Source organism: Ursus americanus, chromosome 34 (genome assembly GCF_024610735.1).
Source record: "Ursus americanus isolate L20-20 chromosome 34, mUrsAme1.1.p, whole genome shotgun sequence".
Taxonomy (NCBI): Eukaryota; Metazoa; Chordata; class Mammalia; order Carnivora; family Ursidae; genus Ursus; species Ursus americanus.
The window spans coordinates 27,890,124-27,916,753 of record NC_142160.1 but is presented as its reverse complement, the minus strand read 5'-3'; the positions used below and the strand labels follow the sequence as shown (position 1 = coordinate 27,916,753).

The following is a 26,630-nucleotide window of genomic DNA, read 5'->3' as shown; positions in this document are numbered from 1 at the left end:
AAAGGAACGTGGGGCTTTTCCAGGCAGCGCTGAAGGGAGGCTGCTTACGGCTCTGGCAAAGAGGGCAGTGAGCCCTGGCTGCGGAGAGGGAGAGTCAACTGCGGGAGCAGCCGGACGGCGCTGGCAGGTGGCTGGGGGGCAGAGCGGGCATAATCTGATCATGTGAAGTCGGTTCTCATGGAGCACATGTTGGCATTTACGTTTTGAAAAATTACAATCTCTTCTTGTTCTTATCAGTGCTTTATTATAAAGTTTGAGGAAAGAAAAAATACATGCCTTAACTATTATGAGCCTTCTTTTGAAGTCTTTTAGTCCAGAAGCATGTCTCACTTTGCAAAAAAAATAAAATCAAAGTTAAAAGATATATGCGGGGCGAGGGGAGGACTAATTCATATTTTAATTTGACAGGATGACTCACTAGAATTTCCTTAGAGACATACAAGACATTCAGAGATGCACACTTTCCCCTTGTTTACACAAGCTAAAACAACATAAAGTGAGTTAGTTATTTCCTTCAACAAGATGGAGGGGCCCATTTAGCTAACCAAAAAGACATCTGTAGAAAGAAACATTCTTTTTTTTTTTTTTTTTTAAGAATTTTTAAAAGAGATTTTATTTGAGAGAGAGAGAGTGTGTGAGCGAGCCTGGAGTGGGGGAGGAGCAGAGGGCGAGGGCGAGGGGGAGAGAAGCAGACTCCCCGCTGAGCACAGAGCTGTGTCCCTGGCTGGATCCCAGGACCCTGAGATCATGACCTGAACCAAAGTCAGACACTCAACCGCCCGAGCCGCCCAGGCGCCCCAAAAGAGGCATTCTTGGTTCTTAACCATGAGTGAGAGCAGTGCTAACCCAAGAGCGTCAGTTGGGCGGTATCTGCGTCAGTGACAGAAAGGCATCGTACTCATCTAGTTCAGACTCAATTTGGAAATTTAGGGGATAAATACAACCACCGCCATTTGTTAACCCTTAGCAGAGCCAACGAAGTACATACTGACCAAGTCGAAGCACAGCGCTACCGGCAACTCTGGGGCTCCGGGACGGGCGCCGCGGCCCGGGCGACGGGCTCACCGAAGTGGGGAGTGTCCGGCGGCTGAGTCGTGCCCGGCGACGGTCTCAGACAAAATATTAGCACGTCGTATCACGGTGTGAAACTTTAAACATAAAAATAGGTGCTTGTGCTGACCCCTCGACCTCCTGAAAGCCTCTGCGGGTGGTTCTGACCTGCCACTTCCGGGCTGGGAACCACACAGCCTTGGGCTTCCCTCCAGAGGGAGCGTCAGTCTCCCCAAAGGGCTGTTTTCATTTAAAACTCTGTAAGACCTTGAGGTAAGACAGCCCTCCTGTGGTTGCCCATTAACGGAGAAAAAGTGTGATGCTCTTCCCACCTGCCACAAACACCACGTGGAGCCGGGGTAGCACACGAGGCTGTCACCCAGGGCACATGCAGTATCGCCAGTGACAACATGTGTTCCTGAACTTAGGAGTCTTCGCTTTAACACTCCCGGAAGCACTGGGTGGAGGACGCTTTGCAAGAGCAGGGGGACGGACCTGGGGACCAGGCTACATCAGTGATGACCCGGTGAGAATGAGCTGAGCAGCTTCACGTGCTCGAGCTCTGGGCTCTGGGAAGGCAGATGCATCTCACAGGATCACACAGGTTCAGCGACATCCTCAGTGGGTTCTAGACCCCCTGTTAACTGGATTTATGACGTCGTGGCCATGGAGGTAGCCGTTCGTGAACTTTGAGGCAGGCAGTGATTCCATTCTTAGGGATTTGATAGACTAGTAATTGTCAAATAAAACTTTTGGGAATGGACACATGGTTATCAATTTTTATATCGGGTAAGGAAAATGAAAAAGCCTAAAAACTATGATCTACTATCATTTCATACAAACAGGACAATTTTAATATAAGGAAGGATAACTTCAGAATTTAAAAACTGCACACATTGGATTTTTAAAACCTTTGAACTATACTGCCCTTGGCTTTCTCATTTTCTGTGGACTACCAGAAAGTTTGCCACCAGCTCCTCTCTGCAAACTAAGGCTCCTTTGCCTTGACCACGTAGGGGCAGCCGCACGGCTTGCAGATGATGTTAATTTACTCTGAGAAGTGGTTTCAGGGCTTCAAGGGAACCCCAAGGAATTCAAGTGCAAAAGCCTCTCTGTATTTTGCCTCAGTTTCCAATATGAATAACTGTGTGTTGAGTGCTTTAAAGAGAAGGGAACAAGACAGATGTGGCAAATAGAATCTTGGAAACTTGAAGTTGGAAGGTTTTTTAGCAGTGGGATCATCCCGGGGTTTTTCACACTAGTGCTCCCTGGAGCCATGGTGGTGCTGCTGGAACCAGCAGACCTCCATTTTTTATTTTTTTAAAGATTTTATTTATTTATTTGACAGAGAGAGACAGCCAGTGAGAGAGGGAACACAAGCAGGGGGAGTGGGAGAGGAAGAAGCAGGCTCCTAGCAAAGGAGCCTGATGTGGGGCTCGATCCCAGAACACTGGGATCACGCCCTGAGCCGAAGGCAGACGCTTAACCGCTGTGCCACCCAGGCGCCCCCAGCAGACCTCCATTTTAATTATTTTCAACAATTGATCTTCTAATTAAGATAGAATTCAATTGCTTTAAAAAATGCTGGAACATCACTGATCCAGTCCGTCTCAAATTTAAAGGGGGAAACAGGTTGAAAGAAGCCTTGGGATTTGCCTGGGGCCACCTCTTTAACTGGAAGAACATGGTGGGGTGGGCTAGGCAGGATTCTCATTGTCAGCCCTTCGTAGTGTCCACTCCCAGATTCATCAATGGCTGATCCGACTCTTCCCACTGCTCAGTGCAGGGCAAGTCGACCCTTACAGTTTCCCTCCGGGAACTTCCTGACTGGCTCCTTTCCATGCTGGACCCTGTACTCTGCTTGACACCCTGTTCCCACATGATAATAATGATAGTTTCACTGGCAACTGCTGAAACTCGTTTTTAAACTCTAGGTCTGTATTTTTGCTCCCACTTTGACTTTTACTGATAAAAATCTCTTTAATAGTATCTCATTATATTGTATGAATATCATTTTATGATTCAAAGGTCATATCTATATTAAAAATTTTAAAGGTATTTTATTTTATGAAAGATCCACTTTTATTAAAATGACTGAACTCTCCCACCTGGTACGAAAACTGAGATGAAGGGGTGTCTGCTTGCTTATCCTGGCTCCTCCTACAGCTAGGCCCACAGCAGGCTAACAACATTAATATGTCTGCCGCAGATACACAACACACTGATTTTGTAGCAAGCACCTCCGTGGTGAAACTCAGCATCTGGTAAGTCTGGATACAACTCAGCTGAAAGTAGCAAAAAACCCCCCAAACCCCAAAAACTATATGATCTAAAACAATGATTTGCAAACTGTGATTTCTAATCATTAATAAAATCAATTTAGTGGGTTATGAGACCATTAAAAAACACATAGACGTAAGAGCCAAAAGTGCAACAGAAAAGGAGATATCAAAGTCCACTGCATGCCTTATGCGTACATATTATTTCGTAAACATTTTATTTCAATCTGTACTAACACATACGCACTGGGTTATGATAGAAAATAGTTTTCACAGCCCTCAACAACATGCCAGCGAAAAAGTATTTAGTCGCGCAGTCCCTTGAGAACAGGTTTCTTTGTTTTTGTTTTTCCCATTTCGCACCAGGGCCCGCGGCCACGGCGGGTGCCCCGAAGGCCCTGCCCCTCGACACAAGAGTCCGCCGCGCTCGGGGCACCGGCACTGGCTCACTGCTGTTCCCTATTTCCCCTGCCCCAGCTCCGCGAGCCCCACCGCGGGACGGCCGCCGCCGCGCATCTGCCTGCGGGCCAGTAGAGGCCTCGGCTCCCTGCGCCCACGCGCCAGGTATGACCCCCGCCTTGGCGGCCGCCCCCTCGGCCTCTCAGCTGCGGGGGTCCCCACCCGCACGTCTCGAGCCGCTGGCGCCGCACGCAGGGACCAGCGCAGGTTTCCCGGAGATGAGTTCGACAATAAGCACACTTCGTTGATTATAAACATACACATTACACTCAACAAAAAAGAACGGTTTTCGGTAAAATGTTCCTTCACTTCTCCATACTTGATCCAGCAGTACCACACACGGCTTCAGCTACACTGATGACACGCTCTCTGCTGTACGAGAGGCGGAGGCACGGAGTCCTGCGGCTCTGGGCAGTAGTCAGACGACTTCGGTGTCACACCTCGTCCGGCACAGTTCTACGACACTAACCCTGCGATTCTGAGCAGTTACAAACTTACTATTCTAACACAACATCATATATTCAGTACTAGTTATTACTGTCTCTAAAATAATTTAGTAACAATACATGATGTTTTGGGAAAAGGAAAACAGTTAATTTTCTAAATGCTGGTAAGAAAGAAACACATCAATGTACGCCTGATTTGGCGATGACCGTAATTTGGCCTGTGACTTAATGGAATCTGGGAAAGTAAACCAAAGCCTTTTTAAGCTGCAAGGACACAAATGTTGCTTGAGTTCAACCTTCATCTTTCGTATTAGAGAATATCTGCACACCAAAGTAAGTGACTTACTTACAGGCACAGGGTTACACAGCAGGGGAGACGTCCCAGGTCTCCTGATAACAAATCCAGACCTTCTCTATTTCATAAAGATGTTTACACTATAATACAATCATATCTTTAAAAGATCAAATCAGGTATCAAGGAAAAAATACATAATAACCTTTTAGGCTAAAACAACCGAGAGCAAGAGTTTAATAAAAATGTATGCTGACAACTGTGTTCACAGTAACATAACGAGTGTGGAACACAGTGTTGTAAACATGGACGGCAGAAGTTATGGTAATTCATTGTATGTTTATGCATTACTTTTGCGCATTAGTTGTGTTTTCATCTGTATCACTTGAGCTAAATTTTTTCCACAAAAATTTCTCATTTGATTTCCAAAGTGAAGTTTCCAGCTCCTCTTTCCTTTTGGAGGAGGCAGCAAGGGGCACTTTTTCACATAGAGTCTCTATCACTGCCAAGTCGGTGAGTTTACTAAGACTGTCGTCATTCTGTTCATTCAAGATGTCCCAGAAATCTTTTGGTCTCTGTTTTGCTTTTTCCATGGGCCCTGAAAGAACTTTCTTTGGCAGTTGTGTGGGACTGTTCCCATGACTTTTAAAGAGGTCATCAAGAATAGATGTGTCACCAAGTAAGCCTACCACAGAAGTGTTTCCTAACTCTGGATTTTCTATCTTTTTGTTTTCCATTTTGAAAAGGGGTTCAGTTCTTGAAATGCCTGTTCTTGTAAGGTCTTGTTGGTCTTTCATGGTATATTCTAATTTTTCTAACTCGTATACTTCAGACTTACTGTTCAGGGAGCAGGATGCTACAGTGTCTTTGAAGGCTTGGCTGTTTTTCCCATTGTCAGTCTCTTCGGTAGAGTTTATAGGTGATTCGTTCATTTCTCCATCATTAGAAAGTACCTCTTCTCTATGGAAACTGTGATTTTGAAACTTAACTGATTTTTCTTTATATATTTTTGGGCTGCAAATTTGAGAAACTTTTTTGGGAGAATCTTTAAATGACAAAGTTTCAAAATCTGACAGCCTTTCTTTTATAAGAGATTCTCTTTTTTCAGACTTATTCCTGACTCTCTCTCTTTTCTGATGGGAAGATTTAATTAATTCTGCAGCTGAATCCACAAAAAATTCTTTTACCTCTGGATATTGAGAAGCATAAAAGTCTTTTAGCATTTTCTGTCGTTCTTCTGATGTGGCATTAGTTATATATTCAGCAAACTCCTTTACAGAAGGCAAGTTAAAATAAGAAGCCATTTCTTCAAATTGTTTTCTGAAGATTTAATGAACAAAAGCAGTGGTTATTTTTATTACATTTTATTTTTAAAGAACTCATCATCAATGATATTATATAAAGAGACAAAGCAATGCATGTTTGACCTTTGAACAACAAGGGTGTTACATTTCCCCATGCAGTTGAAAATATAACTTTTGACTCTCCCTAAAATTAGCCTAGAAACCTTGACTGGTTTCCTTACCAATACTGGAAACCTTACCAATAACATAAAACAGTCAATCAACACATACTTGGTATGGTATATGCATTATATACAATGTGCTATATTATGTGCTATATTCTTACAATAAATAAGCTAGAGAAAAGGAAAATGTTATTAAGAAAATCATCAGGAAGAGAAAATACATCTACAGTACTGTATATACAAAAAAAAAAAAATCTGCCTATAAGTGGATCTTCACCGTTCAAACCTGTGTTATTCAAGGGTCAACTGTAATTTTATTCATTTAGTATATATTAGCTTAATTCCATAATGAAAATGCATCTTATACTAGCAGGATGTGACTTCTTTCCTCATGCTACTGAAAGAAACCTTGAGCTCATGAAATCACCAGCTTTTTAAGTTATTCTGATTTATACCATTAGGTATTTCCTGGGAATTGTGGGATCCCAGCACGCTACTCCTCTCGTCAGCCAATGAATTTATGACTGACACGAGAATCATAATTTATATAATCTGTATTTGAAAATCTATATTGTATAGTTTATCGCTTCTCGGCCTTTTGGGTAAGATCAAGTGAAAATCTATATTGTGTTTAAGTCCTACAATTGTTAAAGAAAGGTCTTAATGAATGGAAGAGAGAGAATTCTGAAAAATAAAGGGTTTTTCCTTCTCTCTCCTTTTTCCCCTTCCTCCACAAATACAACATAGAAATTTCACACTTTTTGATGATCCTAAAGGAAAATCCTAAAATGATAAACCTAGATTCTTACCCCAACTGGTCCAACTCGGGTATAGACAGCTAAACTAGGAAAGGAGATGCTATTTAAAGTAGTGAGTTCCACTTTTAGTATAAGATACTAACAGAAGCTGTTGTACGCATGTGTGAGGAAACGGGCCTTCCAGAACCCTTGTAAGACAGAGGCAGAAAGAAAAAAAGTCTCAGAACCCTAGACACCAGACTCTGCTCCTTTCCCCAGATAAGGGTGCTATGGCCTGAACTGTGTCCCCCTCAAATTCTTATGTTGAAGCCCTAATCCTCAGTTTGACTATATTTGGAGATAGGGCCTTTAGAAAGTAATAAAGGTTAAATGAGGTCATAAGAAGCCACCAGAGAGATCTTTCTCCACATGAGAGGACATGGTGAGAAGGTGACCATCTGCAAGCCAGGAGAGAGCCCTCAACAGAAGCCAAATCAGCTGGCACCCTGATCTTGAACTTCCCAGACTCTAGAACTGTGAGAAATAACTTTTTGTTGTTTAAGCCCCAGTCTGTGGTATTTCGTTATGGGAGACAGAGTAGATTAAGACAGAGGGTATTGCTTTGCTGATGCTGAGTTTGGGCCATGAATCAGGAGAGCTCAATGTTCCCAAACATTCTTTCAGACAAAAGCCAGAGACGGTGCTGTAGCACATGACTAAAAGTCCCAACGTTTTAGAATTATATTCATATTTTATATATTTCCTTAAAACAGTCATCTGTGCATTCAACAAATATTTATAGACCCTATGTGTGGAAGGCTCTGTGAACAGTCCTACTCCCATATTCTTCAAGGAGTTTATAGTCGAGCTGGGGGAGACAGATGCATGAAAAATCAAACCAGAAGAGAGTGATAAATCCCACTACGGATGTAAATACAGGGCCCTGTGGGTGTCCACAGAAGGGGTACCGAAGCCGGTGATGGGTCATGGGTAAGGTAGCAGGGCAGGCTTCTCTGGTGTCACCCGTCAGGCAAGGATGAGCGAGGAAACCTTCCGGGGAGAGAGGGAACACGCACAGGCCCACTTCTGAGGGGACCTGGCGTATAGCAGGGCAGGAGAAACAGTCAAGGAAGAGGCTGAAAATCGTGAGGGGTCCATATGCCAATTTCAGAGGTCTGAATTTTCTTCTGAACACAATGGAATCCTGAAGGTAAAATAATGATTTATTTGTAATGTATGTAAGTAGGAGATTTAAAGCCACTATTATTTTTGCTGCTCAGGCCAGGTTATACAGTTTGTTTTTCCTGCGATTCTAGTGGCAATCCATCCTGCATGCTCAGGACTTTCGTGGCTCCAGACGAGGACGCTGGCTTCTAGTCCTCACCACACTGGTCCTATTAATTGTTCCAAGTCCAGATATTATCTATGCCTGACCAACAGCCACTCTTCCTGCCAACAGAATATTTAATACACAAATACAAGCTTTCAAATTTCTGTCCTGGCAATTGCCAATGTTCTTGTTGGAAAGCAACAAGCACGTTCTTAAAAGTTTCCAATTTTCACTTCATATGAAGTACTGAGGTATTATTATTTTGTTTATTAATCATCTCCAAATCCATTTTCATGGCCTTTCTAATAAATATTTGTGCTGTGAAGATTAAGTTAATGGCAAAGTTACAGGCTGATGTCTTTTTATTTATCCAAGACTTGGTGGTGTCTCAGCAGCTGCCAAAGCACTTTCACCTTTGCTGTGCTGACCTCACTCAGTCCTACAAGTCTGTCACTTCTGGGAGGAGAGCTGCTCTGACCCCGTGTCATGTCAGTAACGTGCAAGTAAATTAGGCTGTGCGGATGCCCCTTCACAGGATGAGTTACGATTATAATTCGTTTTATTTTTGCCTTCTAACTTGCTTTCATAATTCTTGGACTTTAGAGGAATTTTCTCGAAGTATTTAAGGAAGTACAAGGTACAATCAGGAGGTATAAGCTAGCCACTTTGTAAGGACAATTGAGTAAACGAGAGTAGACATCAGGAGCCACTACAGAGAAAGAAAAAAAAGAAAACCAAAGATAGGTATCTTTCAGCAAATATATCCAGAGTAGCTGTGTGCCATGGATATAATTTAAGATCTCTCCCCTTTCCTCGAGGAAATGAGGGAAAGGGGTAGAACACAGCTAAACAATCTTCTCTTTGCCTAAGCTTTCTGAAGAGAAGGGAGACAGAAGCTTCATTCCAGTGACCTGAGGGCTGCAGCTGGTACCGATTCGTGATTCTCACAAAGGTGGATGGTTAGCGGGAAAGACGTGTCAGCAGTTCTAACACTGTTCCCTGGTTCAGATGTTGGTATTCAAACGTTAGCCTTTCACTTTGCCTGAGGCATTTATTCCCTAGGCTAGGTAGAGAAAGAAGGAAAAGAGGCAAAAACTAAGTGTTGTTAATAGTTTTATTTTTATATGCAGTGCTAGAGGGGATAAGGACACTTGTGCTCCCCAAAAACTGGTAAAATGCATTATGGTCGGCCTCTGAGCAAAATAACTGCCCAAAGTAAATTGCTCAAGTTTGCCCAGAATCATAATTATATGTCTGTTTAAGAGGAGATACGCTACTGTAGCGTGTGTGGTGTTCAACTTCCTGGGTAATGGTGGGCAGCTAGGAGCCATGCTCCAACCTACCACACCAGCGCCCAAGGGCCGAGGAGCTGCCAAACCCTGAGGAAAGAATTTGGAACCCAGAGAACCATCACCATTTGCCCATTGCCTGCTAAGCCTTCAGGGCCAATTCAACCAGGCCTCCCATCCCCGCTTACCTCAGCCACTACTCATCTCTTACCTGGAAGCACTGGCCTCTCATCCCCTCCTAGTCTCTTCATTCCCAATCGAATCCAATCCCTCACCCTTCCAGACCATTCTTCAGTGCCCCTAGAACCAGGCTATGATCTACCAACTCCCCTGTTCTTCTCCCAGAATAGTCCCTCTGTCCCCTCATACTGCCTCTTCCCATGCAGCCCTCACAAGCGGAGGCTCTTATAACTCACACCCTAAATCTCAGGGTTCATTGTTCACATTGCTGCTTCCAGACCATTATTTTCTTGGAGACTCCTTCCCCTCTTTTAGGTTTATGCTACTCACTAAACCATTCTCTCCCTCAACTTGTTAAGTGACCTTTTAATTGCTTCCTGCTAGTGACCGAACACTTGAGATGAATCCTGCTTCCTTACCCATCCCCTGTCATCATTCTTGATAACACCACTATCCATGTGGATGCCCCACCCAACTCCAATTCTTGGCCCACCAATTTCTTTACCACTCCTGACCCAAGAATCAGCTGCACGTCAGCTCCTTATTCCTAAGACCAGTGACTGCCACCATCATTACCATTAACGGCACGACCTGCAAATCCCTGAATTCAGGCACCTTATACACCAGCTCAACTGTTCAATTCCCCCATGACGACAATGCTGGAAGATACTTCTGACCTCATCAAGCCTCCTCTTGTCTGGCTTAGGTTCAATTTTATAATTACTCCTTTGCAAACATTTTTCAGCTTCCTTGCTTCTCTTTCCCTCCACTCTAACCCCTGAAAAACCCTAGCCATCTCTCTATTCTGGTCTGTAACCGAGCAGTTGAAGCTTGCTGAACAAAGTCTGCACAACTGCATGGATTCTTCTACTGGAATTACTCTCAAACAGGGGCTTAACATAAGCCATGAATTCTAGTCTCACTAGAATTATACTTTATAATATATATTATATATTTATAATAAATATTTCCTACTGTCCTACTTTATAATACATATTTCATGATTTTTCCTCTCCCGAAATTTCTCTCCCTCTGAATTGATACTTTACTTCTCAGTTAATTGAGGAAATATCACCATATCAGTGCTTGTCTTCATCCCTTCATCTACAAGGCTAGACCTTCTTCAGGGGTCTGGACCTCACCCTCTCCCGCCTCCAGGACTTCTGTTGGCACGTCTCTGGCATGATCTCTTTTTCCCCTATTCGTCTTTTCTCTCAACACACAAACAGGTTCTATTATCTTCTCAACTTAAAAAAAACTTCCCTTTGACTGACAACGCCCTCCAGGTCCTGCTACTTTTCACTCTCCAAGAGCTGTCACAGGGTCTGCCCATGCCCTGCTTGCCCACCTCACCCCAGCACCAACATCTGCCCATAGACTTGCACACCCCCACCTCAGCCCAGCACCAACATCTGCCCATAGACTTGCACACCCCCACCTCACCCCAGCACCAACATCTGCCCATAGACTTGCACACCCCCACCTCACCCCAGCACCAACATCTGCCCATAGACTTGCACACCCCCACCTCACCCCAGCACCAACATCTGCCCATAGACTTGCACACCCCACCTCAGCCCAGCACCAACATCTGCCCATAGACTTGCACACCCCCACCTCAGCCCAGCACCAACATCTGCCCATAGACTTGCACACCACTCCACCAGGGCAGCCAGTGAGTTCTCTGCTGCCGGTTCCAGGAGGTGCTCTCCCACTTCATCTGATTCTGGTTCTCAGAAGCATTTAATAAAGGCAAGTGCTCCCTCCTTTTTGAAACTTTCACTCCTCCTGGACTTCAGGACCTTATATTGTGCCTCCTACCCCGTAGGCCACTGCTACCTGAAGGCTCAGTCTTGGGGCTCCTCCTCGCCTCTCTGTGCCCGGCTCCTAGGCTGTTCATGCAATCTCCATGCTGATGACTTACACATTTAGATCTCCAGTCCCCAAACCCCAGAGTAGCATATCCATTGCCTATTTGGCATTTCCATAGAACCTCAAATTATTATAAGCAAAAAGAGGACTCTTGATTTTTTTTCACTCCAAACTCTTTTCTCTCCTAGTTTTCCCCATTTAGTCAACCCAGTCTGTTGTTCCAACAACCAGTCCAGCACCAAACTGAATTCATCCACTTCACTGTCTCCATGGCAACAACTCTATGGCCAACCACCCTCAACTAGTTCCTACGGTTTCCCCTTGTTTGCCCTCTACCACACAGAAACTAGAACAATCTTTAAGAAACATATATCAGATCACGTTCATGCTTCAACAGCTTTTGGCTACACTTGGAATAAAATCCAAACTCTTGTCCACAACCTACAGGGCTTTGCACGCTCCGGCCCCATCTATGTCTCGGCCTTCATCTCATGGCACCCCGTGAGGCTTATCATGTACTAAGTACCCAAGTCTTCTCTCAGTTCCTTGAACACACCAACCTCTTCCCTCCTCAGGATGTTCTTAACTCTAGTTCTTTGCCTGGTTATCCCTTAGGTCTCAGATGTCAACTCTGTCTCGAGGTCTTCCCTGACTACCTAACAGAAAGATACCTGCACCCCCTCCAGATCCCACTATTCTCTATCAAGGAGGCCTGTCCACTTCTTTATCATTAAATAATTACTTATAAGTTGTGGTTTTTTTTACTTTTGAAAATTCCTATGGTTTAATGCCAACTCCCACTGCACTATAAGCTCTATGTCCTTTTTTTACACTGTACGTTCAGCACTCAGCACAATGCCTGAGTACATATTAAGTGTTCAATAAATATTCAATGAATGAATATAGTGCACTTAAGGAATTTCATGTATCCACATAAAAAGATTTCATTTTTTATCAATTGAGGGATTAGTTTTCTAAAAACATTTAAAACATCTGGAATTTATTTTCTAAAGTGTACAAATTCAGATGTCAGGTATGGTTAAGATTCAGATAATTTGTGTATTTTATTAAGTAGCCATATTTCTTTCGAGAATAATTCTTAAAGTCCAATGTTGTTATAGACATACCTGCGGATTCCTTTCGGCGTTTCTCCAATTATGAAGGTGGTCTGGTCTGTGCGGTAGACTTTTTTCTTTTTCTGGCTTACAGGGTGTGAAATGTAAAGGGGAAATGAAATGCTTCCTCCACTTAGTTGTTGACCTTTCTTTGTATGTGTCAATGTATCTGTCTTCACTTTTTCTTTATGTGTCTGAAAAGAGAAGGAAAGCAAAAACTAAGTCTGAAAAAATAGTCATTTTTGGTTAAATGAGGAGATGGCCTTATTTTTTCCCCAAACTCTTTATAATCAAGTATATCATATTTTCCACCTGATAGCACTATAAGAGATGTTAACCTAGATTTTTAAAAAGAAGATATAGGGAAAATTATTTTTATATCTTTCTGAAATATATAAAAGTAATGGCAATACTATGATGTTTCCATGGTGTCTATGGTCTAAGATATATGTTAAAGGTATATCTTTCCTAAAGATATGATAAAAGTAATGGCAATAAGACGATGCCTTCATTGTCAAGACTGATCGCATACTATGTAAGTGTTGATATCCCCAATACTGAGGATAAAAATTAATGATTATAAAAATAATGGCATAAAAATGAGATATTTAAAATTCTTAAATTCAGGAATTTCTTTCAATATTAGTAATCAAATTTTCAGGTATTTAATTTTATGTAAGTAGTCAAACTTTTAAAAAATAACAATCTTAATGTGATAATTAAGAGACCATTTTCCTTCTTTCTTTTTTTTTTTTTTTTAAATATTTTATTTATTTATTTGACAGAGAGACAGCCAGCGAGAGAGGGAACACAAGCAGGGGGAGTGGGAGAGGAAGAAGCAGGCTTCCAGCAGAGGAGCCTGATGTGGGGCTCGATCCCAGGACGCCGGGATCACGCCCTGAGCCGAAGGCAGACGCTTAACGACTGAGCCACCCAGGGGCCCCAAGCAACCATTTTCGTAAATCCTACTCTTTAATCTCTACTGGATTGCCAGGATATTTAGTGATTTTAAGATGCTAACTACAGTTGGTTGAAATTATAGATAAAATCATATTTATTTTACAGACTATACGGGTTGCTTGTTTAACATAAACTGTTAAAACCACTGGGTCAAGAAAAAAAAATTTTTATACTGTATGGTTCCGATTTCCCTGAGAAGATGTGAATATGTGGAAAGTCCCATCCCATTCCAAAAAGAGAAATAGTGTATACAATCTGACAACAACAACAACAACAACAGCAAAATTATATTTGAGCTCAGAAGTAAGAAAGGCACATCACTAGGTGCCAAAAAGCAAAGAAGTAACATAGTGGTCAATGGGAACTAATGCCTTAAGTTATAGTCTGCAGGCCCCATGTCTAGAGGGGGGATGAAAATGACTGAATTCCCTGCATTAAGAAACAAACAAATCAAAAACAAAGGAGGAGTTAAGAGGTTATCCAGTTCGTAAATTAAAGCTAGGAAAGCCCAAATTGGGAACACAGGATAGAAGCAGGCTACCTTCCTATGCTGGATAGGAAGAATCATTGATGAAATTTGGAATGCCCAGCCTGTGCCAGTTGTGGAATCTGATTTTGTAGCACCTGGGTGGTATGGAAAATCTAAGCTAAAAACCAACATAAAAAAATAGCCCAGAATCACTGAAAACTATGGATCTCAAAGAGGAATGAATATAAAAACATACCCTAGGAAGACTTCCATAATTCAGAGAATGCTTTTGATTCCAATGTGGGGGGCAGGTGTGGGGAGGAACTTAGGCAAAAATTATGAAGAACATATAAAGCCCATCACCATGAAAATGGGCAGCTGCAACAAGTGTGAGAATACACATGGGAGGAATTATAGATAATGAAGAAACCTGAAAGAGACTAAATCGTTAGCATGTCCAGAAAGATAAAGGAAGGAATAGAATCTACCAGCAAGAACTGGGTATTATATAGGCAGATCTGAAAAAGAACCAAACACAAACTCTAAAAAATAAATATAGTTTTGAAAAAGAAAACAGAGATGGGAACGAGGTCAAAATATGAGTTAAAGCAGCAGAATAAACAACCTTACAATGATAGTTGAGAAAGTGGTAGAGTAAGAAGACATACACCAAAACTTCTAAAATACTAGAAGGAAAGAATACAGAAAATAGAAGAGATACTGCAAAGACATAATGGCAGGTAATTGAAGAAGGCATGAATCCTCAAATCAAAAAAGGAGAGAGAATCTGTAGTGGGAAAAATAATAATAAATCTTGCACTTTGTTATATCACAGAGAATATCTTAAAAACTAGCAGGGAGAAAAAACAAGATAACCCACGAAGAAATGACAATCAACCTGAAGAAAGACTTCTCATTAATACCAGTACCACCAGAAGATAGTTAGATAATACCTTCTACATGCAGAGAGGAAAAAACTATAAACTTAGAATTCTATACCCAGTTAAACTATCATTAAATTCTTCTTTTTTTCAGACATAGAAAGACTGTAAGAGTGTACTAGATACAGATTCTTGCTGATGACATAATTATCTTTCTTTTATAGGAGTTTGATGGGATTGAAATGGCACATACAAATGAGTGTGGGTAGGGGATAGTTTTTCATTCCACAAATATTTACTGAGCACCTATTATCTTCCTGCCACCGTACTATGCAGTTGAGAAAAAAGATATTTACATATACAAAGAGGCCCCAACCCTTAAGGGACTTAAAAGTGGCAAGCCCATTTTTTTTTTTTTAATTTTAAAGACAGAACATTTAGTTTTCTTTTAAAAAATAAATGGTTTATCTCTTCAACTTATATTCAAGTTCATTTTATTGAAATAAACTGAGTATAAAGATAACACATATGACATAACTATGTTATTTATTTTTTCTTTTTCTTTCTTTCTCTCTCTCTCTCTCCCTCTCCCTCTCCCTCTTTCTCCCCTCCGCTTTCTTTCTGTCTTTAATCTCTATATGCAACATGGGTACCAAACTTACGACCCTGAGATCAAGTCACATGCTCTACCAGCTGAGACAGCCAGGCACCCTGTAACTGTATGGTTTGTAGTAGCAAACCATTTCTAATGAAAATAAATTGACTTCTTAAATACCTCTTGTGAACCAGATGGACAAACACAAAATGTTGAAAATACTCTCCTTAAAGGCATCATTTCTTGAATCTTAAAGCATTAACAGAAAGGAAAATGCTGACCTTTAAAGATAAACTTGAAAGAGATTTGATGCATTTATTCTATATCACAAGAAAACAGATGAATGTTGAAAATTTCCAATAAAAAGACTCATCATCTTAGATGATCCCCAAGAAATAGTGATCTATTACTGTAAGGAGAGATGGGATGTTTACATGAAGATAAAGGGAATAAACGGAAAAAGAAGGAACTAGGCCAACCAAGAACACTCCATCCTCACATACTGCAATTTCTGAAGCCACAGAGAAATCATGCCAGACAATGGCAATTTTCAATAATTTACATGATTACTCTGGGTCTTTCTGACCTTGGCAGGATTACAGAGCTCACACTTTGTATGGATACATTTTTTTTAAGTCAGTTTCATAAAGTCTTCAGGGAAATTCAGCTTTTCCAACAACAGGTATCAAACATATGGATCTTTAATTTTTTCCATATATTCCATAATTATTTATTTATTTATTTATTTTTAAAGATTTTTTATTTATTTCTTTGACAGAGAGAGACAGCCAGGGAGGGAGGGAACACAAGCAGGGGGAGTGGGAGAGGAAGAAGCAGGCTCCCAGCGGAGGAGCCTGATGTGGGGCTCGATCCCAGGACGCCAGGATCACGCCCTGAGCCGAAGGCAGACGCTTAACGACTGCGCCACCCAGGCGCCCCATATATTCCATATTTAAAAACCTGATTATGTTAGACAATCATAAAAAAGGAAAAACATTCTTTTCCCACATGGGCTCAATACCCTATCCTTTACTTTTTTTTTTTTTTAATTTATCTAGGTTCAGATTTCCATTTTAGTAGAGTCCTTTGAAACTACTGAAACAAGGCTGTGAAACAAAATTTTATTAATTAACTTAATAAACATTCTGGTGGCCTTGTTATAAAGCTGGTTTCACTCTAGTAAAATAGCATCCTTTACGCTAGCTGATACAAGGAAAACAGTGCCAAAGTGCAAGTTGCAATTGCAGTGATAGTTATAATTTATTATAAAGCAAAGTTCAAGGCCTATGGCCAAGATGAAAAGATTCCAGATTATGTGGATTGGACTCAAGCTCATTCATTACCACTATGTCAAAGCTGTGAAGTCATATGACACTTAGGCAACACGAAGAAGTAGCAACAGTAATAAAGGCCTGAGTAATGAAAAATCAGTAAAATGAACTGGATTAGGAATTGAAAAGACAATACTATCCCTTCTTAACACGAGGTTGCTTGCTAAAGAAAGCAAAATGAATCCACTCCTCTTTCCCCTAGAGAGCAGAATGGCCAAGAACTGGAACACTATGTCTGTATTTAAAAAGAAATTTTGCAATCATGACAAGAATAAAGCAGAAATGCCATTTTCTGCAAAAGCCCCTAATTGTTCCTAACATTTTCTTTAAAAATTTCTTTAGAACTATCCATTAAGATTTGCCTTAAGGAAGTACTTCTATATTCTGTGATTCTGATGAAGCTACTTCCATATGATAATTTATGATTATAATGATAAGGAATTATAAAGATAAGGGCTTTGTACAGTAATTGTATAGTATAAATATTTCTGCCAGTAAGTATTTTAAAAAGCTTGACATTATTAGAATATAATTTATAACTTAGTATTGCTATATCCATGATTATTTGCTTAATTACTAGGTGTTGTTAGATGTTTCTACTATAGTGTTTGTATGAAAAGTCAAATTCAATTTATGGAATCTTTATAAAAAACAAAACTTAGTGTTAAGTTAGAACACAGAAATTGTTTCTAGAAAATGTAAAAATGCAGTTAAAAATCCATTTGATAATGAGATTAGTTAAATGGAAATGGGGGTTACTTAAGAGGGTGGATTTATCAGAGAATCCTGAAGTAATAATTTTAATCTATGAGCAGTAATCTATGAGAAGTAATAATTTTAATCTCCTATATGACATATACATAATATATGGAGCAATTAGTTGAGAATTGAAAAAGTGAAGGAAAAACTGTCCCCCCGAGACCACAGTTAAACAGGGCTAAAAAGTAAAAGACAGGCTATGTCTGATTATGTAAGTCTTAATCTGATCTATATAATAAGAATTTAAACACATGATGTAGGGATGCCTGGGTGGCCCAGTTGGTTAAGCATTTGCCTTTGACTCCAGTCATGATTCCAGGGTCCTGGGATCAAGTCCTACATTGGGCTCCTTGCTCAGCAGCAAGCCTGCTTCTCCCTCTCCCTCTGCTGCTCCCCTCCCCCTGCTTGTACTCTCTCTCTGACAAATAAATAAATAAAATCTTTAAAAAATAATTAAAAAATAAACACATGATGTGTTGTCTTTACAAAGGTAGTTGTTATTAAAACTAAAATTCATAATATAAAAATTTGTTCAATTCAGCTAAAATGATAAATATGTATTATTTCTATAAATGATAATTATTCTACTATATTTTGGCCAAAGTAGTCTCCTCATCTATTCACAGTTAAATGTTTAACTTGGAAATAGTTCACTTCAAAGACTTCATGGCTATCAGCTTTGGTTTAATTTTGATGAAGTTATAAAATCATTATTGATTTTTCTGATGTATCTGTAAAATGTGTTTGAAAATATATAATAAAAATTACTATTTAAAAATCTACAGCGTATACATTCTATAAAATAAAACTATAATTATTTTAAGTTGTAAAAGATGTATGTTAGGATTATAATAAATAAAAGGGCACTTTGTTATGGAAAAATTCTGTCTCCTAGAGTAGCCACAATGAATCCAGACCTAAACAACTGTATATAATTCTGTACAATTTATTCTTTACTGGGAAGTTTTAGACTTATATTGGTTCTACCAGTTAAGTGCCTTATCTTCAGACCAATAGTAAGAAACATTCAGATAACTTTTGATAATACTTTCTTTTTCTTTGAACCAAAAGTGCATTGTCTGTATTTCAAGACATTAGACAGATCTAAGCCAAGCTACATTACTTTAACTGAACCAATAGTTCTTTTTTGAAAGGCATAGCTTTAAAAAAGGTGATAAAGTATATATGGATTTTCAATATGAAAGGAAAAAAACCTGACTCTTAAAAAGTTTAAAGATAGCAATCTTTGGCATCAATGTACTAAGAAAAGAAAAAAAGGCATATACCCCTACCTCACAGCCACATGATTACATTAACATTTTTCTATTTACTCTGCTACGTAGGAAACCTATCTTTATATAATAGGAAACTTTCCTGGGAATAATACAGAGAATGTTTAAGTTAAAAAAAAAAAACACCTTTCTACTTATAGTCTTGGAGGTAAAAAATAATTTTGGAGGTAAATTAATTAAAAGACCTTCAGAGAGCACCTAGATGGGAATGGCAAGGCAATGAAAAAAGCTGACAGGGGTCAATCTTTCTTATAGCCAACCACTTATAACAATGGGGCAAGAAACATTGCAATCCAGGAGAGTGAGTTTCAAAAGCAATCATGAATAGCCTCTAATTCCCATTTTGGCAGTTGAAACACTATTGTAATCTCTGCCATCTTTCTAAAGCTCCTTGGGACTAATTCCTAGAGACACATCCACAGCCAGTGCAGATGCCGCTGATTCTTTGTCCCCTGGTCCTCTATACCCTCCACGGGGCGGAGGAAGCTTGGACAGGGACAGGGCACAATGAAGCAGAACAGCCTGATAGGCTGCTATCATTCTGCTGCAGGCTACTGGGAATTACTGAAATGTTTTACTAAGCAATTCTGGAATGGATCTGTCCGCTAAGCTGGTTTCTCCAGAAAACACCTGTAGAATATACACCAGAATAAAGAACAATGCAGACTCAACAGACGCATTCACTGTTTTTCTCCCATAACCAGATGTTTAGGCTTGGTTCGTCACTGAGAAAACTGAAAACAGGGAGGAGATTTTCAAAGACATTGGAAGGTCCTGATGGCTTGGACCTACTGAGAAGCCAGAGTGGAAAGATTAATTAAAGTTGGGTTCTAAGATCACCAGAGGATCTGCCCGTTACAGAAAAGCTCTTGGTCTACACCTTGTTCCTGAGAATAGCGCAGAGCCTCACAAGGCACTCCGTGGTCATGGCCACGTGTGGGTGCACTGTGTAGCCGCAGGTCCTCACACGGTCCTGATCACACCAACTTTGTATAGAGACTAAAAAAAAACGTAAGTGCTTTTTCATTTTTTTTATTAAATCTTAAATAGTGAAGTCTGAAAGGCAGCAATGCTTTTGTTTACGCATCTGTTCAAACAACAGATTAAAAAAGAAATTTCCCTTTGCGTAAGGGCCAAACTCTGTAAACACGTAAAAAGTCATAAACTTCCTTGTCTTTGCAAAGCAGGGAATCAGGAGTACTGTAAAAACATACAGCACATGTAAATACATTCATTCAACGGCATCTGAGTTTCTAAAAGGACAAAAACTTTTAAGGATCTTTGTACAAGTGTGAAAAAGCTCCTATCCTTAAAGTAATCCTTCAAGATTTTTGCCTGGAGGTAGGCAATATTACTGTAAATGTAGTTTTTCAATATTCAGGAAAGCCTAAAGCAACTTGAGCCCTGAGTTGTCTTTACTCCTCCTCTGGAGAAAAGCCAGCTGTTTAGAGGACCAACCGCAAATAAAAACTAAAGTCAAATTTTCTGCACGTTTAAAAATGACACTCAAATTTGAAAAAAACAACTTAGATGCAAATCCAAAATCTTTTTTGTTATTGTTCTACTTTCTTCCTGGAAGAAATAATAGTTACAACCCAGCTACATCTCTATCTATATACCTCTATCTGTATCTATATATCTATATATAATAGTGCTTTGCTTTCTAGGTGAGTCACCACAGGACAACTTTATATTGGCTGTCCTGTGCCTACGTTCCTTTTTTATCCACAAGAGTCCATTTCTCACTGTCCGACAGATCCATCTATCTGAAAGAACAAAGTGACGGCCTTGGGAGAGCAGGTGAACACTGTGGAGCACACACTACAAAAAGAAATATAAAAGCCCCATCTCCTTGGGCTCTGTGACCCTGAAGGCATTGCCACAGCAGTCATGTGTGGAAAAGGCCAGGTCAGACAGTGGCAATCACCAAAATATGCGGAGCAGTAAAAGGGAGTGTTCACGAATACCCCCAGTCCTCCATGGCAGCGTGGTCGGGGCATAAATTCCCTTATTACCTCCTGCACACAAAGGCTAGAGCAGGGTCTGGGGGCTTCTGGAGTAGCAGCTGGAACACTGGATTCAGCACCTCAGGCCCTAGGGTTCAGGGGAAACTTGAAAGTTTTTGTATCTTTTTCAGCCTCATTACCCTGGGAGAAAATGAGTGATTTGGGGGTCAGGATCTAGGGCGTAGGAATCTGGATCAGGGACTCCCATCACTCTCTTCCCTATTTAAAATTCACAATTCTACCAGTTCTTATAGGATCTCCAGAAAGTGGTAACGAATAGGTCCTTAGAATCTTGTAGCCCTGACACAATTTTGAACCTTTATACATATTCATTACATAACTGTAAAACTTTCTCTGAAGACTATTTGGGCAGGGAGCCTGATGCATGACTGGATCCCAGGACTCTGGGATCATGACCTAAGCCATAGGCAGACACTTAACTGACTGAGCCACCCAGGCTCCATGAGTGGTCATGTTTTACATTTCTGTAAATGTCTTTAATATCTGGATTCATAAAACACAGCTGGATTCTCATATCTGGCTTCTGCATTCAATCTGTTGCAACAAGGTTCTTTTGGTTGGAGTATACCAAGAAAATCAGTATCATATAGATACTTACATAGAAAAGGGAAGAATATTTTAATAGCCTTTTCAGATAACTGTAGATATTCTTTTTTGATACTGTATCAAAACTCAATTAAGGTAAGTTTCATGTAAAATCTGAAACCGTATCAGTAAATTTTTTATATTGTTAAAATTAAATTACACTGGTATATCTTGTACTTTGGCTGGATTTTTTTCCCCAGCATGATTTTGTGGTATCATTCCGTGGTCATTTGGAAATATCAATTAACTGAGCTATGCAGATCTTCAAAATGTTGAAACATTCAATTGTACAACACCGGAAAACCATGTTTGTTGTTATCATCACCTATTGCATCAGAAAAAAAATCTTTAAGTATATAGAAAGTGTCATGGTCATGGTTTTTCAACATTTTAGTTTTCACTCGAAAGCTTGACTTTTATTTCTGGCAACACGTACTGCCCGTTGTTTTCCTTGAAGTATAAAACTCACTAGGTTCATTTTCAAGAAATTACCTACCAAATATGCAAATTTAAATAACCAGTTTGTCAAGTACAAATGTTTTATAAAAAAGTGGCTAATTCAGTTTCCAGCTCAATTATACAAGTGCTTATGTACACTTCCTATTTTATCAAACAGAATAGAAAAAAAGATGAGTATAAAGGTTGAGATTTGATAAAATTAGCCATTTTTATCAAGGATATAAATTCATCAAGAATATTTATCAGAGAAGCTAGTTTTCTTTTCCTGCAAATATGTGGCGGTACAGAATCCAAAGGCCACTAGGTACCATTCGGGGCCACTGCTTGACTCGTGCTAAGCTGCCCTCAGTTTTCTCACCAGCGCCTTTGCACCATTTGTACAAATGTTAACAAGTGAAAAGGGTACTTAGAAATATTCTAAAAATAGTTCTGACCTTGCAGACCCCTGAAAGAGTCTCAAATATCTTAGGGGTCCATTCCATGAACCACACTTTTGAGAACCGCTCATTCACCAGGAACTGAAACGGCTTCATTCAGCACGTACTTGATACCTTCATGCTGGAAACAGACCAGGATTATCGAGAGTGGCTTTTGGTTTCACCCAGCTTTATGTCCACACACAGGAAAAGGCCCCCGCCTTATTGAGGGAAAATAGAAGAGTCGTTCCGTCTAGAATAATGATTACCAGCTCCAGGCCTGGCTCTTGGCCTTCGTCACCAGGGAATGGTTAGATATTCTGCACATGTTGAAAGTTACTTGTCAGAGTATAAACTCTAACATTTCGGTCTGTTCAGGTCAGTTTAACATCTTTTGATTATTGCTCTACATGCAAGGCCTTTCAAAAGCAAGGCAGTCTTACTCTTCCTGATGTCCAGTATAGGCTGGCCTGGTTAGGGTAGTCTTCTCACCACTGCCAAACACACCATGATATTCACTTCTGGAGCCAAACTTCCTCAACCCAGCATCGTTCTACCCAGGCCTGAAGGTCCAGATTCATGAGACTTTCCTTGCATACTTTTTTTTTCTTGCATTGCTATTTCAATTTCTCATTTGATGGCTTTATTATATAAATGGAATCTACCTTAAGATTTTATGTAATCACATACAGCATACCAAGCCAAGCAGCAACAATGTTGCACGTACAACAAAAATCGTAATTTCACACACCAAAGGAACAGAACAAAATCAAGGGGTTCTCTTTGAATAGGTAGGGCCCCTGTACTATTGGAAACCACTTTGATTGCTTAGATCTTACCTATGTAACTGGATCTATACATGCCTCTAACAGAGAACAACCATACATATACATATACATATACATATACATATACATATACATATACATCCATCTATAGATATCTATCTATAGATATATATATATCTATATATCTATAGATATATAGATGGATATATATAGATATATATATAGATAGATATATAGATAGATATAGATATCCATCCATATAGATGGATATATATGTGTGTGTATGTGTGTGTGTGTATATATATATATATATAGAGAGAGAGAGAGAGAGAGAGAGAGAAGGGGGGGAGAGGGATAGTCCCGAGTCATGTACCCAACAGACTTTCAATAAATGGATGTTGGATGAATATAAACTTACACAAACATAACACAAGTAAGAAAAAATTTTGGAAGACAATTTACCAAAAACAAAAAGTTCTTCCTTTTAAGGTATTCATTACTTCACCTGGCAACAGTAACAGCGTAACCTTAAATACTGAATAAAAGTAGGACATGTCTTTCCAATTCCATTTTTTAAGCAGTTGCTGCCAGAGTCATGAAAATTGTTTACAGATTAATTGAAAGTTGATTCTGATAGTAACTTGGCTACGAGATGATGATAACTGTAAAATAAAATATCAACTTGCCAACAATCTTGACATAAAATCTGTGAGAACTGACTCTGGTTATGTTAACAGAGATATTATTCTCATCAGGAAATTTGTAAAAATATCACAAATTCCATAGGAAATTTGCAAAAGTGTCACAAATTTCATATTAGATCAAGGACTACAGTTCAAGCCTATTTATCCTGCCTAAAGCCAATCCACCACACAAGAATTCATGCTTATATTAAAACTCACATTTTTTATTTGTAGAATTGCTTTGAGAAGGCTTTATTTAGTATCTACTAGAAATTCAGTTAAAATTAGTAAGCTCTGATTGAATATCTATGTACCAGGTACTGTTCTAACTCCTGGGAATAAAAGAGTAAGATTAGTTCCTAACACAAAAGAGTTTCACAAGCTAACCAGGAATACTGTGGCAAGCATTGCTGATGGCCTACCAACAGCCACTGCTACTCTTTGTTGTCTGAACAAAAGTGGAGTTCTCTTACAGATGTGCTCAGGGAAGGTGGATTGCTCTCTCAGTTTTTTGGGGGGATAAACTGAGATTAGGCAAGCTAGGCATGTTTTGTGAGAAAGACTGTTCTCCCCAATAAAGGGAGACAAATGTGGAAAGAACCACACCTTTCTGTCTTCGGATACATTTGTATGAGAAAATGAGTTCTTGAGATGTGGAAGTAGTCATTCTGCAAGATGAGGCAAAAGGCCCAGGGACGAAACGTTTACTAAGGATAGTGGGGCAGAAAATGAGAAAGCCTGAATTCTTACAATGTCACTGGGTTATAGCACTAAACCTGAAAAGAGTCCCCAACAGACTTGCTGTTATGTGAATTATTTCAATGGTCCATTGTATAGACTACTTTTATGAATCAATTAATTAATCTCTATTGAAGTAGAGTTGATGTACAATGTTACATTAGTTGCAAGTGATTTGACAAGTCTATGTGTTATGCTAGGCTCATCACAAGTGTAGCTACCACCTGTCACCATTTAGCACTATTACAAGACCACTGACTGTATTCTCTATGCTGCACCTTTTATCCCTGTGACTTGCTCACTCCACAGCTGGAGGCCTGAATCTCTCACTCCCCTTCACCCATTTTGCCCATGCCTCCCACCCCTCTCCCCTCTGGCAATCATTAGATTGTCCTCTGTATTTATGGGTCTGTTTCTGCTTTTTGTTTATTTATTCACTTGTTTTATTTTTTAGATTCTGCATATACGTTAAGTCATATGGTATTTGTCTTTCTCTGTCTGACTTCTTTCATTTGGCATAATATCCTTAGGTCTATTCATGCTGTTGCAAATGGCAAGGTCTCATTCTTTTTTGTGGCTGAGTAAATTCCATTGTATCTAGACCACATCTTCTTTATGCACTCATCTACTGATGGACACTTGGGTTACTTCCATCTCTCAGCTATTGGAAATAATGCTACAATAAACAGAGGGGTGACATATATTTTTGAATTAGCGTTTTTCACTTTCTTTGCATAAATACCCAGTAGTGGAATTACTGGATCATAGGGTATTTCTTTTTTAATTTTTTAAGGAATCTCTTACTGTTTTCCATAGTATCTGTACCAGTTTGCATTCCCATCAACATTGCAAAAGGGTTCCTTTTTCTCCATATTCAACACTTGCTGTTTCTTGTGTTTTTTTTTGTTTTAGCCATTCTGACAGGTGTGAGGTGATATCTCATTGTGGTTTCAATTTGCATGTCCCTGATGATGAGTGATGTTGAGCATCTTCTCATGTGTCTGTTCGTATAGACCACTTCTAGTGGGTTATTCTATTTCTTGCAGCTGAAAGCATCCTGTAGACATACTATAATATCACATACTATAATATCACATACTATAATGATAAGTGCTACAGCACACACACACACACACACACACACACACACACACACACACACATTAAAATGAAGATGAGGAAGACATTTATACTGCTTCGTAGAAGCCGGAGGGGACAGCCATCATTGACAATCCAAGAGGTAGGAGTTCAATAGGCAGACACAAATGAAATGGAATTTTATTTTATTTTTAAAAAGATTTTATTTATTTCTTTGACAGCGAGGGACAGAGCACAAACGGGGATTGGCAGGCAAAAGTAGAGGGAGAAGCAGGCTCCCCGCTGAGTAGGGACCCTGATACGGGGCTCGATCCCAGAACCCTGGGATCATGACCTGAGGCAAAGGAAGATGCTTAACTGACTGAGCCACCCAGGTGCCCCAAAATGGAATTTTAAACAAAAGAACCACAGGAGCAAAGATGTGGCAGGGTAAAAGTCCATGGTGTGCTTGGAGACTGGTTCATAAGCTGAAGGCTGACCAGAAGAGCCTGTCCATCTTTATATCCCTAGTGTCCAGCACAGTGCCTGATACAGAGTATCAGTAACTGAGTGTCTCAGAATGAGACTGGAAAAGCAGGCTAGGGCCAAACTGAGAGAGGCCTTGGGTGCCACGGAAAAGCAACACAAAAAGACATTTCAGAGAACTCTGGAAGACAGAAATTAAGGCCCAGAGTGACTGTTTAGATGTGTTATTGCTAGATGAGGAAAGCCCGTAAAGTCACGCGTGGGTAGGGATATTTTTTCTGACACCGTTACCCATGTTCTCCCTTCTTGAGTGCGTTTCCTATTTCATCACTATGGCCAATGGATGACAAAAATCAGTAAAATAATACATTTTAAAATCAGTAAAAATAATACATTTGCATTAAATAGTCTCCAAGAATTCTCCAAATTCTGAAATACTGGGATTCTCTAGTCTTATAATTTTGCTTTATTCATCCTATAAAAATTCAGAATTCATATGTGTAGAAACAGGATTCTCAGATGACAAGGCAATAGGTGTTTCCATTAAGTGACCATGTCCAATTGATA

The 26,630-nt window shown here is 39.9% G+C and overlaps 1 protein-coding gene across 2 annotated transcripts in view; it reads right to left on the bottom strand.

Annotated features, from left to right (window-relative positions):
- Positions 1–225: 225 nt before the first annotated feature.
- Positions 226–26,630, bottom strand: part of ERCC6L2 (ERCC excision repair 6 like 2) — a 149,634-nt gene continuing 123,229 nt past the window's right edge. For both annotated transcript variants that reach the window (XM_087858836.1, XM_045780841.2), the window contains exons 18-19: positions 12,530–12,711; positions 226–5,846 (exon numbers count right to left, since the gene is read on the bottom strand). In XM_087858836.1, the coding sequence (XP_087714962.1) occupies positions 4,874–5,846; positions 12,530–12,711 (1,155 nt within the window). In that variant the 3' untranslated portion in view covers positions 226–4,873. The remainder of the gene's footprint in view (positions 5,847–12,529; positions 12,712–26,630) is intronic.